Source organism: Lutra lutra, chromosome 1, assembly GCF_902655055.1.
Source record: "Lutra lutra chromosome 1, mLutLut1.2, whole genome shotgun sequence".
In the NCBI taxonomy this organism is placed as follows: Eukaryota; Metazoa; Chordata; class Mammalia; order Carnivora; family Mustelidae; genus Lutra; species Lutra lutra.
Window position 1 is genome coordinate 97,665,272 of NC_062278.1, and position 20,130 is coordinate 97,685,401.

General features: G+C 34.9%; 1 protein-coding gene across 1 annotated transcript in view; it reads left to right on the top strand.

Annotated features, from left to right (window-relative positions):
- Window positions 1-674: 674 nt before the first annotated feature.
- ECT2 (epithelial cell transforming 2) overlaps window positions 675-20,130 on the top strand; it is a 63,238-nt gene continuing 43,782 nt past the window's right edge. Inside the window, 12 exon segments of the mRNA XM_047730645.1 lie at window positions 675-834; window positions 3,982-4,133; window positions 7,274-7,353; window positions 7,472-7,564; window positions 8,827-9,009; window positions 10,404-10,493; window positions 11,427-11,534; window positions 12,473-12,546; window positions 13,251-13,381; window positions 13,565-13,680; window positions 14,128-14,190; window positions 15,518-15,740. Of these exon segments, the coding sequence (XP_047586601.1) occupies window positions 4,004-4,133; window positions 7,274-7,353; window positions 7,472-7,564; window positions 8,827-9,009; window positions 10,404-10,493; window positions 11,427-11,534; window positions 12,473-12,546; window positions 13,251-13,381; window positions 13,565-13,680; window positions 14,128-14,190; window positions 15,518-15,740 (1,291 nt within the window). The 5' untranslated portion in view covers window positions 675-834; window positions 3,982-4,003.

The following is a 20,130-nucleotide window of genomic DNA, read 5'->3' on the forward strand; positions in this document are numbered from 1 at the left end:
ATTCTAGAAACTCCTGACCTATTTTTACATTTATTCAAATGTAAACTTATATTAGAAAAAAAAAAAAAGTCCGCGGAAACACTAATAATTTATTCTAATTATCGGTGAAATTCCCCAGACCGGAGCAGTGCTTACATACATTAGAATTTAAATAAGCGGCTGCTGATTTGAAGTCCACCAGGAGAGCCACGAGTTCCCCTGTCCAGGGCCCCTCCAGGCCAACACAACCACCAAAGTCAAAGCCTCTAAAGCCAAATTTAAATAACATTCCTAAAGCAGAAAGTACGCAGGCAGGAAAATCTTCCAGCTTCCAGCAAGCAGTGAAGAAAAATTCAACCGTGGGAGCACGGATTTGAAGGATTTAATGACGCTAAAAAAAAAAAAAAAAAAAAAAAAAAAAAAGCTGGCGGGGCTGAGAAATCCACTCAAACTTGACTCAGGAAATGGGAAGTTTATTGAGTAAACAAGCGGTAGCCACAGACACACCTGCCACAACGAGGGACTATCGCTACTGCCTCCGGGTCACATCCGGGTACTTCTCTACCAACTCCTGACGTTCCGACGTGCGAGCCGTTAGGTTTATTTGAAACACACGCAGAGCCAATCCATCGGCGCCTGAGGGGAGGGTGCGGAGAGCAGTGGCCAATCACCGCCCCTCTGGAGACCGCAGCCTATAGGAAGGAGGTTGACATCACGCGCCAATCGGCATGGCTTTTAGAGAAGGAGGCTCATTTTTTGAATTGGTTGTGGCTGACACCCGCGAGGAATGGCGGTACCAGTAAGGGGAAATCAGTGCTTGAACAGGTGGACTTCCGAGGCGTTTATTTGAGAGTGGTGAGGACTTTGTGGATGTGGGTTGGGGAGGTGGGAGTGGGCCAACGTCCCCGGAGCATTGGGCTCCTTTTCTTGTCGGACTGCCCCACCCCGATGACCGCGAATTCCGAAGCACCCCTGCTCAGGCTTCCTGGCTCTGGAAACTCCCTCACTGCGCTCCCGACAGCTAAGCAGTGACGCGTAGTGGGATCCCGAAGTCCTGGTCGTTGGGCATCTTCATCCCTCACCTGGTGAGATATTTCTTCCGGAAGAAGGTCTGGGTGAAGGGAGGGAGTTGGGAAGAGTGGTCTCGACAAGCCGCCTTGTCCCTGCGGTTCTGGCTGCCCACGCTGCTGCCTTTGGGGGCTTATCTTAGAGTGCTTAGTGGTTTCGCTCTAGGATTCTTCTTGGTGCCTTCTGTGTAGGAAGTAGACTTTTTAGTTTTTAAAAACGCCAGCCCATTCCGGCCTCCGCCTAACCCCCCCCCCACCCCCGCCCGCTTGCGCCTTCCTTCAGGGTACAGATTTATTTGGCTTTGTGGTTAAAACTGGAGCCTCTGGAATCAGTCCGGGTTTGAATCCCTGTTTTACTGACTTGGATGGTTACTTGACCTCTCTTTTCTAGGCTTCTTTATGACATGGAGACCGTAATAGTACCTGCCCCTTAGGATGGTTTCAAAGATTAATACAAGTAAATGACTTAGAACAATGTCACATATTAAGCGTTAAGTATTAACATAATGTTTTTAATGTTAGCACTAATGTTATTGTTGTCAGTAACACCACCATCATATCCAGTATTTCATTTAGCTCTCCTGAAAAATGATTATCTAAAAAAATAAGCAAAAGGAAACCTAAAGTGGTATTTGTTTAAGTGACAGATTTCTCTTTGGAATGAAAAGAGGCATGTGTTGTAGTTATTTGGTCAAAAGCTGCTTGATTATGTTCTTGGATGAGAAATAAGCTGTATTGGTTTATGAGCACTAATCCTCTTATACAAGTTTACAGAATACATGAATGTGAGAAAGTAATGAGTGTATTTCCGTTTTTAATCAGAGTGCTGATGTTGTCATCAACTTTCCATACAACTCTCTTTTTCCTAAAATTTGAAGCTATTTCAGCAATATATTGATCATATACACACAATATTATCAGACACAGTTTTAATTTTTAATTACCTATTTTGATGGCCTTTAAACAGGTATAAGAGAAAAGGTAAACTCATAAGGCGTTTTTGATTATTAAAATCTCCCTCCTTCATTCTTTAAAGTATGTTGGTTTATCTCTTGACTATTTTTAAGGTTCTTTTAAGGGAACTTTGAGTGATAGCCTTTGTAGAATCTTTCTTACTGAGAACTTTTAAGTGTAAGAGACTTAAAAAAAATAAGGACTGGATAGAATTTGTCATTGATTCTAAGTAGAGACTGTTACTAACAACTAATGGGGCATTCCTTTGGAGAGCCTTAGAATAATGATTGCGAGGGATGTATGGTAAGACAATTAAACATGTTCACATTGTGAATATTATGAAAGTTAATAATTGCCCCTTTATGATGCCATATATTCAGTTTTCATCACAACTGGATTTGAGTTGTGCTATCTTCTTAGATGTGGAAACTGAGCGCAGAGTTGAGACAGGAAGCTGGGTTTCCTGGCTTTGAAGTGTGAGCCTAACAGTTATGCTTAGGTCTTTGGATATTATTAATGTGTATATATTCATGCTACTTAGCATCAACATCTAGGTATGATGTTAATGACACCTTACTAAATGCTATTTCTCTATAGCATATAGTTTATTTAAACCATTACTTTGATAAAAAGCTGGTGGAAGATATTTGTTTATTTTATTAATGTAAAAAAAGTAGGACGCTAAAGTAGGTCAGACATGTACCAGATAAAGATAGGGCCTCCTCTTTATATTTGCCCAATATTCTGGAAATTAACTTGAGGGTAATAAGCTTACATAATACCCTTGATATGAATTGATGAAAATTCATTTAACTTTTTATTTCCTGTTTGCCTAGCTTTTCAACTCTTAGGTCCTGAAGTCTTTAAAAAAAAAAAAAAAAAAAAGGTTTCCTTAAATGTCCAGAGTCATATTGGCATTACCCCATGTGTAATTTTCTTGTTAAATCTTTTAAAGGACAGATGATAGTAAATTAATAAGAAAATACGAGAGAAAATAAGAAAATACGAGAGAAAATAAGAAAAATAAGAGAGCAGTCTCTCACGAGATATACAGAGACATCCGCAGAGAATGAGTCAAAAGCAGTGGGTTGGGAGTTGAAAGTTGTGCTAGGTGGAGAATTGCGTACTATTCAGTGTAACTAGGTGTATGGAGTAAATCGTGATCTGTGATTGAAAAATGCTGAGAAATACATTGTGGCTGGAGCATAGGATATATGTGGACTGTGGGAATTAAACAGGAGATGAGGTTGAAGAGGTAGGCTAGGATGAAACTGTACACCTACACCTGATGGTGAATTTGGACTTGACAATATAGGGAAGAGTGTTCATGGAAGTTTAAGCAGGAAAGTGATATGGTCACATTTGTTTTTAGGATGATAAAGTTGTTTGGAGCTGTTGTAGTTGACCAAGTGGCCATTGTAGCATTGAGCATAGAGAAATGGGGCCAGGTCTCAGCTCCTTTTTCTAAAATTTGAAGCTGTTTTGGCAATAAATTAACAATCAGAGGTAACCCAGTGAGGTTCCAGAATACTTGAGATAGGATTGGTAGGAATTTGGGGGAGGGCAAATAAAGTAGAGGGGAGAGTAAGGATAGATCTAGTTTTTGACAGGGATTATTTGAGTGATGATGGTAGTATTGTAAATGAAGATAGGAAAAGAAGAATGGATTGGTTGAGGCAAAGGGATGGAGAAGGAAGGAGGTAGAATATTTATGACCACCTTCTGAATTTTCATTATGTCAGGTAATGTTCTGAGTACTTTTCATACGTTGTTAGTTTTACTATATTCCTATCAGTCAGGTAGTAGTATATTTTACAGAAGGGGAAACTGAGGCTCAGAAGTTGAATGACATTTCTTTGGTTCAGTATTAAGAAAAATGAGTAAGACTGCTTTTTATAAATTCTAGATATAAAAGTAGAGCCTCTAATGCATGTTTTTGTCCAATACTCATGTATTTTTATTCAATCTTTATTTTTTTCAGCCAACAGAGAAGAGTACTAATAATGGCTGACAATAGTGTCTTAACATCTACTACTGGGAGGACAAGCTTGGCAGACTCCTCTATTTTTGATTCTAAAGTTACTGAAATTTCTAAGGAAAATGTATTTATTGGATCTGCTTCATATGTTGAAGGTAAACCTATTAATCAGCTTTAAAACAGCAAATCACTGTTTTAATCCTAAACTTTCTGACTAGAAATTTAGAATTTAACTATAATACTGTTAAGCTACAGTAGTTATGAGTAAATATTTGTTGACAATCTCTTTATACTTTGTAGATTTTTTAGAGTTTTTACTTCAATTCAGTTAGTTAATATATAGTGTTATATTAGTTTCAGGTGTATAATATAGTAATTCAGTACTTCCATACATCACCCTGTGCTCATCACATATTTAAACTGCCCCCCCCCCCATCGGTTTGTTTTCTATAATTAAGAGTCTGTTTTTTCTTTGTCTCTCTCTCTTATTTCTTTCACTTTGCTTGTTTTGTTTCTTAAATTTCACACGAGTGAAATTATATGGTATTTGTCTTTCTCTGACTGACTTAGTTCTCTTGGCATTATACCGTCTAACACCATCCATGTTGTTGCAAATGGCAACATTTCATTCTTTTTATGGCTGAGTAATATTTAATTATATTTATATTCCACATCTTCTTTATCTGTTCACCAATTGATGATGGATATACTTGGCTTCCATAATTTGGCTATTGTAGATAAAGCTGCTATAAACATACAGGTGTGTGTATCCCTTTGAATTAGTATTCTTGTATTTGAATAAATACCCAGTAGTGCAGTTGATGACTCATAAGGTAGCTCTATCTTTAACTTTATGAAGAACCTCCATACTGTTTTCCACAGCGGCTGTATCAGTTTGCATTCCCACTAACTGCACAAGAGGGTTCCTTTTGTCCACATCCTCACCAACATCTGTTATTTCTTGTGGTGTTGATTTTAGCCACTTATACTGTATAGATTTTTGATTATTGTTTGGATTAATGCTTCCCAGCTTTGAAGGAGAAAGCACCTTATTTTTGAATATTACTTTTTCTATATATGAGGGCAGTCCAGCTGCAACATTGTTAGAATTTATCCAGTTATGACTGGTTAGGTGAAAAGCCACTTCTTCCCTTAACCACTTTATAAATGGGTCTGTCCTGAAGTTGCATGTGCTGTTGAAGAGGATGGCTTTGCAAAATAGTGAATGCTTTTTTTGGTTACGAGGAGTACTCATTAATGTACTGTATACTCCATGGCAATTTGTTTTTTCTTTCTCTAAAGTGATAGATGGCCAAATTTTAAAAATAAACTGAGAATTAAGTTGTTTTAGTTTTAGTGAATGTTATGATCTCCTCAAAGACAGAAAAATATGCCAGATATAGCCAAAACAGGGAATAGGAATTGTTTTTTTTTTTTTTAAATTAACACATAACATATTATTTATTTCAGTGGTACAGATCTGTGATTCATTAATTCACAGAACTCACCATAGCACATACCCTTCACAATGTCCATCACCCAGCTATCCCATCCTTTCCACCCCCTTCCCCTCCAGCAACCCTGTTTGTTTACTGAGAGTAAGAGTCGCTTATGGTTTGTCTCCCTATCTGGTTTCATCTTGTTTAATTTTTCCTTCCCTTCCCCTATGATCCTCTGTCTTGTTTCTCAAATTCCTCGTATCAGTGAGATCATATGATAATTGTCTTTTCTCTGATTGACTTATTTCGCTTAGCTTAATACCCTCTAGTTCCATCCACGTCATTGCAAAAGGCAAGATTTCTCTTTTTTTGGCTGCATAGTATTCCACTGTTCCATTGTATATCTATTGATAGACATCTGGGCCCTTTCCTTTGTTAGGTTGTTGTGGACATTGCTGCTATAAACATTGCAGTGTATGTGCCCCTTTGGATCATTGTATTTGTATCTTTAGGATAAATACCCAGTAGTGCAATTGCTGGTTCATAGGGTAGCTCTATTTTCAGCTTTTTGAGGAACCTCTATACTCTTTTCCAGAGTGGCTGTACCAGCTTGCATTCCTACCAACAGTGTAGGAGGGTTCCCCTTTCTCCACATCCTCACCAACATCTGTTGTTTCCTGACTTGTTAATTTTAGCCATTCTGACTGGTATGAGGTGGTATGTCAATGTGCTTTTGATATGTATTTCCCTGATACTGAGTGATGTTGAGCACTTTGTCATGTGTCTGTTGGCCATTTGGATGTCTTCTTTGCAGAAATGTCTGTTCATGTCTTCTATCCATTTTGGTTAGATTATTTGTTCTTTGTGTGTTGAGTTTGATAAGTTCTTTATAGATTTTGGATATTAGCCCTTTATCTGATATGCCATTTTCAAATATCTTCTCCCATTCTGTCAGTTGTCTTTTGGTTTTGTTGACTGTTTCCTTTGCTGTGCAAAAGCTTTTGATCTTGATGAAGTCCCAGTAGTTCATTTTTGCCCTTGCTTCCCTTGCCTTTGGCGATGTTTCTAGGAAGAAGTTGCTGCAGCTGAGGTTGAAGAGATTGCTGCCTGTGTTCTCCTCAAGGATTTTGATGGATTCCTTTCTCACACTGAGGTCTTTCATCCATTTTGAGTCTATTGTTGTGTGTGGTGTAAGGAAATGGTCCAGTTTCATTCTTCTGCATGTGGCTGTCCAATTTTCCCAATACCATTTGTTGAAGAGACTGTCTTTTTTCCATTGGACATTCTTTCCTGCTTTGTCGAAGATTAGTTGACAGTAGAGTTGAGGGTCTGTTTCTGGGCTCTCTGTTCTGTTCCAGTGATCTATGTGTCTGTTTTTGTGCCGGTACCGTACTGTCTTGATGATTACAGCTTTGTAATAGAGCTTGAAGTCTGGAATTGTGATGTTGCTAGCTATGGTTTTCTTTTTCAACATTCCTCTGGCTATTTGGGGTCTTTTCTGGTTACATAAAAATTTTAGGATTATTTTTTCCATTTCTTTGAAAAAAATTGATGGAATTTTGATAGTAATTGCATTAAATGTGTAGATAGCTCTAGGTAGCATAGACATTTTCACAGTATTTGTTCTTCTAATCCATGAGCATGGAACATTTTTCCATTTCTTTGTGTCTTCCTCAATTTCTCTCATGAGTATTCTATAGTTTTCTGAGTACTGATTCTTTGCCTCTTTGGTTAGATATATTCCTAGGTATCTTATGGTTTTGGGTGCAATTGTAAATGGGATCAACTCCTTTAGGAACTGCTGGTTTTGATATTAGTACCTGATAAACATATTTAAACATTTTTAATTTTAATAGAAGAAATGCCTCAAATTGAAACGAGAATGATATTGGTTCAGGAAGCTGGAAAACAAGAAGAACTTATAAAAGCTTTAAAGGTATGGAATTTTAGCCGTTTTTTAAAAATTTTTTTTTAGGAAAGGCTATTTTTCTTCTATCAGTGCTTAAATAATTTTATAGTTTTCTTAATCTTATACGTAAGTCTCTTTTCCACAGACTATTAAAATAATGGAAGTCCCTGTTATAAAGATAAGAGAAAGTTGTCCTGGAAAATCGGATGAAAAATTAATAAAAAGTGTTGTTAATATGGTAGGTCAAGCATTTCATTGCATGTGGCATGCTGCACTACTCTTGATTGTGTTCTTAAATTCCATTTAATGGTGATGGGACCTATATACCAGCTCTATTAGTTTGTGAGGACTGCCATAACAAAATACCAAGACTGGGTGGCTTAAACAACAGAAATGTATTTTCTCAAAGTTCTGGAGACTAGAAGTCTCAAATCAAGATGTTGGCAGGTTTGGTTTTTCTTCGGGTCTCTCTCCTTGGCTTGCAGATGGCCACCACTTTTTTGTTATGTCTTTACTTGGCCCTTCTGGCATGCACATCCCTGATAACTCTGTGTGTCTAAATTTCCTCTTCTCGTAAGTATACCAATTAGATCGGATTAGGGCCCACCTGGTGACCTCATTTAACCTTAATTACCTCTTAAAAGTCCCTGTATTCAAATACAGTCTCATTTTGAGGTACGGGGGTTAGGACTTCAATGTAAATTTTGAGGATATACAATTCAGCTCATTACATCAGCCTAGCAAATAAAGTCCAAACAATTCACCTATTCAGAATTTTCTTCTAAAGGATTCCATTCTTTTTGCATAGGAGTCATGTAGGTACTTAAATATCTTCATTCTTTTTCATAGATGTATATTATAAAATGTTAAACAGTAAATTAGCCTTTTTATAGTCTACATTTGCCACATGACAACTACCTATATGTTTCCTATCTTTCTCTTATTTCCTTCATATATACTGAAATGATTAAGTTAATCTTCACCCTTCTTGTAGATACTAAGTGCGATAGTATTTTTTCTATTTTCATTTCCATAAATCATTCTGAAGTTGATTACGCAGGAAGAACTGTTAAATGTGGCATCATTTTCTTAGTGAGAATAAAAAGTGATAGTGGACATCTTTCTAATGTATCTTACTATCAAAATGTGTATACTTAAAAGAAATCACCATTTTAGTTTTATATGTGTATTAGATGATTTATAATGAGTAAGCCATGTCAAAAGTCATGCCTTTATAATACTAATATTCAAAATTTAATATCAATATAGATGGAGATATGTTTATTTAAAAATACAAATAAGTAAAGAAATAAGGCTGTTCACTATTAAGTATAGTGCTTATTACACAAAAGTACTATTTAAACTTAAAAGTTTACTACAAATATAAAAATAAAAGTATTGATAGTGAATTGATTTTTAGGTGTTATTTAGAGTTAAATGAATTAATTTTATAATCTATAAATAATTTTTATTTCTAATAACCACCTGAAAAAAATCAAGGAAATTAAAGTGCCCTTTGTAAAGATGGAATCACTGGAAGAATTTGAAAGTTTGGATTCTCCAGAATTTGAAAATGTATTCATAGTCATGGACTTCCAGGATTCCATTTTTGATGAGTTACACAAGACTGATTGTAGAATTATTGGACCACCAGTTATCTTAAACTGTGCCCAAAAAGGAGAGGTAAGAAAATACACATTTATTATGACTTTCAAGGTTAAATTTTTATTCATGAATTTTGTGAAAATTCATAAGCAGAAAAATCCTGTTAATTGTTGGGAATATGTAAGATTTAGAACAGGGGTAGTATTGGTTACTCTAATATTGTTTTAAAAATCTTTCTATTGTAACTTTTTGGAGTGAAAATCTAAGACTTTTGGAGGTTAAATAATGACAATTAACATATTTGTATGTATATATACATACATAAATATCTTAATACCTAAAATGTCTTGGGAAGAAATAATTTGTTAAATGTGGATTCCAGAAATGTATATACCTATATAAACTTACTTTCTTCCACAGAATAAATACACACTTCCATTTTTATTTGTTACTGTATGGTTTAAAATTAAAGAAATTATTTTTATTAAAATATTTTTTAATTAAAATAAATAATAAAAATAATTTTTTTATTAAAAATATTTTTAATATTGGGTTGTAAATTTGAGTTTATTTACTTTAAGTAATCTCTACACCCAATATGGGGCTTGAACTCCAGACCCATAGGTAAGGAGTCTCATGCTCTTCCAACTAAGCCAGCCAGGTACCCCAGTTTTTTGTTTTTAATAACATTTCAGTGTTAGAGTTGTAGTAGAGTTAGTCTATATGCTTTGGTTTTGTTGCTACATTTTGCCGTTCTTAAGCTTGCCTTATTAACTTAAAATTGTTTAGGTCAATTTTGTGCTTCTTTTGTTATAGATACTTAGTAAAGTGCATGATAATCCTTAATTCTCTGTTTTGATTCAGAGGTGTTGCTTTCAAAAACCAAGTAAATCTTTCAAGATCAAAATTGTGAAATACTTGCATAATGGTGGAAATTATGTAACTATACCTATTTTTTTTAACCATTCTTTTTCCATTATATATATATATCTCCATTGCTAAAGTTCTTTACTATTTGCATGTTTTCAGCTCAAAAATTGGAATCATATTTGGTTCAAGTATATGTGTGATTTACATGGTGTTTGTTATAAAATATTTTGAACTATTTTAATTTTAATTAGGATCATTTACAATAGTTTATGGAGTCTTAAATTTTTCCTAGTAGATAAAACTTTGAATGTGTCAAAGTATATTTTAGAACTGAAAGTTTGCATATAAATGTGTTTCATTTGCCAGTAGTTAAGTATGTTTAGATTATGTCTGTCAAATATGAATTAGGAGTTATGGGGGATTTTTGTATTATAAAACTTGTAATCTGTTTTTTGCTATTTTTTGGTTGCATATTAAAAAATGCAAGAAATCTTTGGATTGACAAAGTTAATTGGCAAGAGGGGGAAATATGTTTTAGCTTGAAAAGATGTGTTCTCTTCTCTACTATAAACTCACAGATTTAAAATTGTTGTGTCCTTTAGCCTTTGCCTTTTTCATGTCGCCCACTCTATTGTACAAGCATGATGAATCTAGTACTATGCTTTACTGGATTTAGGAAAAAAGAGGAACTAGTAAGTATTTCAAAACATTCTATTCAAGGAATATTTTTTCCAGACAAATAAATTTAAATTGACACTTTTTTGGTTAATTATATCATGGTTTTATTTTAAACATATTGAAGGAGAATTTATGAATATACTGTTTGAAATTTTATGAAGAAACATTCTGAGGAGCCTTGTAAAAAAACATTTTGTGGCACCTGGGTAGCTCAGTGGTTAAAGCCTCTGCCTTTGGCGCAGGTCATGATCCCAGGGTCCTTGGATGGAGCCCTGCATCGGGCTCTCTGCTCAGCGGGGAGCCTGCCTCCTCCTCTCGCGCGCTCTCTCTCTCTGCCTGCTTCTCTGCCTACTTGTGATCTGTCAAATAAATAAAAATCTTAAAAAAAAAAAAACATTTTGTTTAGGTTGACAGGCATATGAATTAAGAGAAAAACTTCATTATTATTGGATCCATTTAAATTGTCTTTTTGTTAAGTATCATCAGCCACATTCTTTGAAGTTTTTTTTAATACATTACATTTTTTTGTTATACAAATCCAGCCTTAAAGTATATTCATTGCTCTAGAGAATTCATAGAAACTTTTCTGATTCATAAAATTTTCTTTGTTGGAGCTAATGGGGTATTACTGTAACTGTGGGAAGAATCTTGGTGTTATATAACCTGGTGTTTAAAAAAAATAGTCTTCTGTTTAGGTTGTATGAAAGCCAGTTGTTTAAGTTTTGGGTAATTATCTTTATTAGCTTATCTCTATGTATAATTTTGCCTGTGCCAATTAGGCAATGAATTTTTAATTTTTTTGACATAAAATTCATAACTGTATAAAAATTCTTGTATGTACTTTATAAATAAAAATTATTCAGTAGATCCTAAATGACTTCTAAACATAATTTAAAATTTTGTTCAAATTAATCATAAAGTTAATGTTACCTAATTTTTCTTTTGAGGTCAGATTGGTGACATTGGTTCATCACATGGGTGGAGTTATTCGAAAAGACTTTAATTCAAAAGTTACACACTTGGTGGCAAATTGTACACAAGGAGAAAAGTTCAGGGTATGTAAACTTGGGTGCATTTCAGTATATAGCATTTTGGAGGGGGGTGGATTTAATAACAGCACTTTCATCCTATCTATTTTTCCCATAGTTTATTGAGGATCAGAAATTCAATTTTTGCTATATGTACATTTAGTAAAAATTTTAAATCAAAGGAACGTGGCCCTTTTTAGGTTTTTAAGGAAGCAATGGTACCTGAATTGGTCTTGAAATAAGTAGGATTTGTGAATGAGTAGAATTGTGGAGGTTTGGTAGATGGGTAACATTTCAGACAGTTGATTAATATTAGCAAAGTTTACTATAAGCATTGGTGAATAAGGGGGTTGGGAAGTGTTGAGCAGATATTTCACTCTTGTCTAAATGGTCTTAATAAGCACAAAGCTTTGTTTTTATAAGATGATTGTGAGATTTAACTAGTACAAACTATAAAAGAACAGGAGAAACCAATTAGAATTAAAATTGCACTTAAATATCTTAGGAAGAATTTATCACCTTGTTCCCACCCTCCATCAGTGTATTTATGTAACAAATGGTAATTTTTGGGTAATGTTGAATTCCTGAGAGGTATACTTTCCAATTCATATCTTAGTTTTTTGTGACTTAATCAGATATTTTCTTCTGTAGTCCTGTCTTGGGGTCAGTACTTCCAAGGAAGTAAACATGGAAAAATAGAAATATAATAAAGATGAACTTAGCTTCAGAGTTATATTTATTTAAAATAAGGAAATGATTTGGACATCATGGTACTTGTTCTAAATTTTTTAACCTAACTTGTATGATTGAAAGACAGTTTTTGTGTTAATTTTTCTTTATATTTTGTCATAAAGCAGATGAATAATGATCTAAAGCTGCAAAAAACTCTGTAAAACTGATTAGAAATTTCATGAATGCAGTTATTTAAGGTGAAAATTTATTGTAATTAATGTTTATATTTTTAGATTGCTGTGAGTCTGGGCACTCCAATTATGAAGTCAGAATGGATTTATAAAGCTTGGGAAAGGCGGAATGAACAGTAAGTGTTTAGAAATTCAGTAGTTCAATATTTGAATTAAGTATGTTATGAAGATAAATCCAAGTGTCCAAACCCTTAAATTCATAGATAGTATAGACAAAATGAATTTAGTCTTTAGGTAGCCTAAGGAATAAAGTCTAGGAGGAGCAAAGTTATAAAAAAAATTATAAAAAATTGAAAGTTGGAAGAAGTCTGTGATATCTTCAGACTCTTCCTTGTGAAATAGTTTTGATTATCATTAGCATTTTAAAACTATTAGGTAAAAACTTAATGCATCTGGATATTTAGATTGTTACATTTTTTCACTGTATTTTTCTGGTTACTTTCTAAGTGGTGGTTACAATTTGTAACATTTTAAGCTTTCCAACTTCGAAATTCCTTGCTATTCTACTACATCATTACTTAACATTTTATGAAACTATAAAACCCCTGGAATAAGAGAATATTTCATATACAGAGCAAGGATTTGAATCTTGTAAAGACTACTTGTGATCGAATTTTGTTAGAAGTTACTTTGGGGATGACCAAGGATGCACCAATTTTTTTTTTAACTGATGTTTTTGTGAACATTTCAGGACTGCATGTAAAATTTTTTCAATAAGTAGATATCCTGAAAACCTTGAGAATTATTATAGATTTATAAATTGATATACTTAACTGAATTTAAGTTAAGCTGGTTTTAGAAGAGTGTATTTTCTTTTTAGGGATTTCTGTGCTTCAGTTGATGACTTTAGAAATGAATTTAAAGTTCCTCCTTTTCAAGATTGCATTTTAAGTTTCTTAGGATTTTCAGATGAAGAAAAAATCAATATGGAAGAAATGACTAAAATGCAAGGTAGAATTTACTATATTTTTTTATTTTTTATTTTTTTATTTTTTTAGAATACACTATAATTTAAAAGTTATATTTTTTTCCCCACTCTTGCTTAATCATCTCCTGGCGAATATGCCTCTTTAAAAATTCAGGTTTGGAGATAAATAGTTCGGTTTATTTATGCTTGCATGTATTTCTCTTTAGGAGGTAACTGTTTACCTGTTGGAGATGAAAGATGCACTCACCTTGTAGTTGAAGAGAATGTAGTAAAAGAACTTCCATTTGAACCTTCGAAAAAACTTTATGTGGTCAAGCAGGAGGCAAGTAATTCTAGAATAAGATTGGCTTTTTTTTTTTTTTAAAGATTTTATTTATTTATTTGACAGAGAGAGAGAGAGAGAGGTCACAAGCAGACAGAGAGGGTGGGGGAAGCAGGCTCCCTGCTGAGCAGAGAGCCCGATTCAGGACTCGCTCCCAGGATCCTGAGATCATGACCTGAGCTGAAGGCAGAGGCTTAACCCACTGAGCCACTCAGGCACCCCTGGCTTTTTTTTTTTTAATATATAGAATTTTATTTTTATTTTATTTTTTATCTAACGTAAGCTCCACACCTAATGCGGGACTTGAACTCATGACCCCGAAATTGAGATTTGCATGTTCTACCAACTGAGTCAGCTAGAAGCTCCAAGATTGGCTTTTTAAAAATACTACTAATCACTTCTCTGATAAGATAAATTCTTAATTAAATTTTTTTTTCTCCTACCTAGTGGTTCTGGGGGAGCATTCAAATGGATGCCCGAGCTGGAGAAACTATGTATTTATATGAAAAGGTATGCTTTTTTTGTCCATTAGTCATTTGTTCTGTGAATTTGAATTGTGTAAAGATAACATTTCTGTCCAAAAAGAGCATGGTAGAATTGGCATACCAATCATCTTTTATGTCATGTTTAAGAGTTTGAGAATAATTGAACAATTAGATACTGAGTAACAGTTTGTATAGATTTAAGTAAAACTAATGCAATAGAATTACTTTAATCTAATATATGTCATTTTGTGGTACTTCTTAGTGATGCCATTATGAACAATAAAATCCTATCTTTAGAAACTTAGAACCTTAAGGGAAAAATAGATAATACAATTATAGTGCAGAATATATACTATAGTTGAGTAATTACTTTAACTAGCCTCAGTTAGAGACTGGGGCAGGGCTGAAAAGAGCAAATAAATGTTGAGCCAACTTTCTAACCTAATCTTGTAAGGACATTCAAGTTTGATAGCAGATGGAGATGGTGTGAAGCTTGAAAGTATATTGAAATAGCAGGTAGTTTAGTGTGGCTCTAGAAAAAGAGTGTGGGAAAGAAGGCCAACAAATAAAGCTTATGATTTAGGTAGAACTAAGGAGTTTTTAATAATGTTAAAGAATTTTAGTATTGGGGACCATTGAAGAATATTAAGAGAAGAGATGTCATTAGAAAACTGACTCTAGTAGTAAATTGTAGGCAAGGAAAATGGAACCTTCATGCTAGATTGGTGAAGAGTGGTATCATTCACCAAAATGTGGCATAAAGTCGTAGAAGCAGACTTAAAGATTTTCTTTAGTTGGAGATTTAATTTGAATGGAATAATGAAGGTGAGGTGCAGATTTATTGTATTACTATAAAATCTAGATAGGTACTCTATTGTCTTGTCTTCTGACTCTTGTTCTCAGCATAAGGCTCTTACCCATAAAGTTTAAAAACTGCTTAAAATTTCAGGAGAGAACTTTTAAAGTCAAATGTTATTTGGCAAATATTGGAGAGCAATATGTCCAGGCACTGTGCTCAATGCTAAGGATGCAGTGAACAAACTATGAATGGTCCCTGCCCTCTGGAGTTTATGGCCTAATGGGGGACTAGACAGTAAACAAGCTTACGGACGAATATGGAATGGTGATAGAGCTGCGAAGAAACAGAATGAGGTGCTTGGGGTTGGGCAATTACAGTGGTCCCTGGACTGTTGTGTTTTATGACTCTTCTAAACTACCTGGCAGAGTATGGAGTGGTAAAATTATTGTGCAGAATCCAGATTTTGTTAGACTTGTAAATATATTTTTCTTCTGTTCCTGTCTCAGTATAGAACCAAGGAAGTAAAATTGAGCTTTTGTGCTTTTGATTACAGGCTAATACTCCTGAGCTCAAGAAGTCAGTGTCACTGCTTTCTCTAAATACCCCAAACAGCAATCGCAAAAGACGTCGTTTAAAAGAGACCCTTGCTCAGCTTTCAAGAGAGACAGACATGTCACCTTTTCCTCCCCGTAAGCGCCCGTCAGCTGAACATTCCCTTTCTATAGGGTCACTCCTAGATATCTCCAACACACCAGAGTCTAGCATTAACTATGGAGGTAATTCACATTTTAAAAAATTGATCATTAAAATTTAGTGGAATGGAATAATTACTAGAATATAGATAAATCACTTCCACAGAGAATATGAAAGGTTCTGCCTTTTATTACCTTTATTCTAGCTGAGGAGAAAAAGCACAGAAAAATGCTTCCATTTAATGATTGCTTATTATATGCTAAGTGCTTTCTATATTTTATTTGTATATCACTCTAGAAAATGATAGAGCTGTTCAAAGAGCAAATTCTTAACATTAGCAAAACAAGATCACAGAGGGTGTCACATGTATTATGGAGAAAATTGGTACGGTGAAATCTGTGGAGGGTGAGCTCAGTTTGTTCTCAAATGATATACGAAGGCCCTACAATTAACACTTTCCTCATGATCATCAATTTTTCCCCTGTATTTTTATTTTTTAATCTTCACACAAATATGTTGTTTTTTATTTTTATTTATTTATTTTATTTTATTTTTTTTTAAGATTTTATTTATTTATTTGACAGAGAGAGATCACAGTAGACAGAGGCAGGCAGAGAGAGAGAGAGGGAAGCAGGCTCCCTGCTGAGCAGAGAGCCCGATGCGGGACTCGATCCCAGGACCCTGGGATCATGACCTGAGCTGAAGGCAGTGGCTTAACCCACTGAGCCACCCAGGCACCCAAATATGTTGTTTTTTAGATTCAAGAAATAATCAAAACCTCTTGACCCCATGACTCTCTCTACTTATTATTCCGTTTCTCTTTTGTCTTTTACATGAGTACTCTTCAAAGAATTGCCTTGATCTGTTGTGTCATTTCCTTGCTTTTCATTGTCTTTTTCAACCCATTCCAATTGAACTTAAGCCCTTACTACATGAAATTGCTCTTGGTGAGGAGACTGACAGTTCTTTTTGTGGTTTTTTTTTTAAGATTTTATTTATTTATTTGAGAAAAAGCATGAGCCAGGGGAGAGGCAGAGGGACAAGCATACTCCCTGCTGAGCCTAGAGGCTGACCGTGGGGCTTAATCCCAGGACCCTGAGATCATGATCTGAGCTGAAGTCAGACACTTAACCAGCTGAGCCACGCAGGTGCACCAAGACTGACAGTTTTTATGCAGTCAGCAACATTTAACACATGAATAGCTATTTCTTCCTGGATATAGTTTTTTTCTCTTAACTTTTGTACCTCATTTCTCATTCTCCTTTGCCTAACTTCTCCAGTTCTAACCGTTGAATGTTGTTCCTGAGTCATTTCTTCTCTATTGTATTCTCCCTAAGTGGTCTCATTGAATTCTGTGGCTTTTGAAGAGGTGGGGGTGGGGTGGGAGGTTGGGGGAACCAGGTGGTGGGTATTAGAGAGGGCACGCATTGCATGGAGCACTGGGTGTGGTACAAAGACAATGAATACTGTTATGCTGAAAATAAATTAAAAAAAATGATTATAGGGGCGCCTGGGTGGCTCAGTGGGTTAGGCCGCTGCCTTCGGCTCAGGTCATGATCTCAGGGTCCTGGGATCGAGTCCCGCATCGGGCTCTCTGCTCAGCGGGGAGCCTGCTTCCCTCTCTCTCTCTCTCTGCCTGCCTCTCTGCCTACTTGTGATCTCTCTCTGTCAAGTGGATGAATAAAATCTTTAAAAAAAAAAAAAAAAAAAAAAAAAAATGATTATAGAAAAAAAAAGAAACATTCATATGCTGTTGACTCTCCAATATGTCTTCTTCCCTGTCCAACTGCTTACTTAATACTTACTTGTCCTTGTCTAATACATATCTTAAACCTACCATAATCAAATTAAAACTCTGGATTTTGATACTCTCTACCACTCTCAACTCTATTCCTTTGCCACTCTTCCTTTATCAGCCTTTTCTATAAAATGGATCTCTCTTAGATGATTATGTTGGTCTCCTAAATGCTTTCTCTATATTCATTTTGCCTTTTTAAAAAATTTATTTATTTAAGAAATGTCTATACCCAGCGTGGGGTTTGAACTCATGACCCTGAGATTAAGAGTCGCATGCTCTTCTGAGTCAGCATGTGCCCACATTTGTGCCATTCTATATGCAGCACTTAGGTCCTAAAATACATATAAATTAGATCATGCCAGTGCTGTGCTTGAAGTCATTCCCATGATTTTATATTACCATAGCTTTCAAGTTCCTATGTGATCCTTCCCACATATGTCCAACCTCATACGACAATATCATGCTCTCCAATAATACTCTAAGCTTCAGTCACACTATCTCTGTTATTTTTGGATATTTCCATTACATTCAAACCTCAGGAACTTTATACTTGCCCTCTTTGCCTTAAAGAAATCTTTTTGTGTTTTCTGCGAAGTTAAGTCCCTGTTCTAGCACTTCTCACTAACCCATTACCTGATTGTTTTTAGCAATAGTTTTCACTGTTAGAAATTATATTTTTTATTTGTTTCACCAGAATGTAAGCTTTAAGAGAACAAGAACCTTGTCTACTACTTTGCTTTGTTTTCAATGCCTAGTATAGAGTAGGTACTCAGTAAATATTCATGGAAGGAGTTGAGTGTCAACTTGTAGAAGGCCCAGGAAACTGAGGGGGAGTTGAGCAATGAGGGGAGCGAGAATACAAATAATACTATACAAACTTGCATTTTAAGGGATAACGAATAGGTCAGTTTGCTTACGAGTATGGAGGAGTAATAATTAAATTGGAAAGGTTAATTCGGGCCTAATATTAAAGTACTTTGAAATCAGACTGGTATGTCTGAACTTCGTATTGTCGTTAATAATGAACTTTAGAAACATTGAGCAGTAGAGTAATTGATTGAGTAGGTAATTTGTCGTAGATTATTCTGAACAATGATTAAAATGAAGACTGTTCAGAGATGGCTAGACCATGAAGTAATCTATAGTGGCTTGCCCACAGGGTGATAAAGCCCTGAACCAGGGTTGCTAATGGTTGGAAAGGAAAGTAGGAAGCACTATGGAGATAGTGATGGAATGGAGTGACAGGAAGGGAATAAGAGATGACAGCAGAGTATTAAAATAGAAGAAATGTTACCTTGACAAAAAATAAGTCTATATTTTGGAGGAAGATAGTGTAGTTTTAGAGACTGTCCAGGTTAAATTGAGGTACAGATGTCTGGCGGGTATTTGGAAAAATTGAATTTGGTGCTTGGGTGGAAAGATTATGATTAGACACTTAGGTCTGAGAATTTGTTGGTTCCATGATTGTGACATACTGGGCATGGGATGGTAAAAGCTGATCATAAAGGACTGAAGCTTTGAATATGCAGTTTAGGGGATGGAGAAGGAAATGAATCACTAAAGATAATAGACATGACAATTATACTAATATATTAGGTGCTCTATATAGAATCCCCAGTTAGTAGATCACTGTGTGAACATAATAATTAAATTGAATCAATGTATGTCAGATTTTTCTTCTTGACATGTAATGGCAGAAGCTCTTGGGTCTGGAGAATAGTCTGAAATAATGCATGGCAAGTGGGAAAGTTTTTGGTCTGTTAGCTTTAAAGAGCATTCAGACTCCATAGTATGCATCATTGTTTTAATATTTAAAATTATCATTGAGTAAAAATGATATACTGGGTTTTTATATTACTTTTGTCATGTCATTGTGTGTTATACATTTGTTTTCTTATTTAAAAACTTGCCATTAGGAGATTCTGTACATTATGTTAAAGTACTTTAACCGTATCTAGAGTAAGAAAGTATATCTCCAGCTTTTATGAAATTTAACTTCTTTGAAACACATATAAAGTATTCTAATGTGTCCTCCCACTTTGTGTTGCACTGGATGTTTTATATTATGTTGAAAACTAACAGAATTTGCAGTTGATGTTGTTGTGTGTTGTTGAGGAAGCCTTCCTCTATATATGTAAGTTTTCTCTTACTATGTCATCATAACCTTTTTATCCTTAAACTTAAATATTTTTATATAGTTCTTCATTTTATTTTATTATTTGAGCTTTTTATTTTGAAATAATTTCAGATTGCAAAAAGCTGCAAAAATAGTACAGAGATTCTAGTACTCTACTCAGAATTCCCAAATGGAAATATTCTGCCATGTTTGCTTTAGCATTCATTCATTCTCTCTCTTTTTCTATATGTACACATATTTTTTGTATCTGTACTGTTTGAAACTAAATTGCAGATATGATGTGCCTTTTCTTCTAAATACTTAAATGTGTGTTTCCCAAAATAGAGGGACATTTCTTGTACCGCTACTGTGGAGGTATTGTAAATTAGGAAGTTGATATTAATAGTATGACTGACTTAATTTTTATCAGTTGTTTAGCTAATATCCTTTATAGGAAAAGAAAAATTCTTTTTTCTGGTCTAGGGTCCAGTCCAGGATCATAGGTTGTTATCTCTCACTAGTCTCTTCTAATCTGGAATAGTTCCTCAGCTTTCTTTGT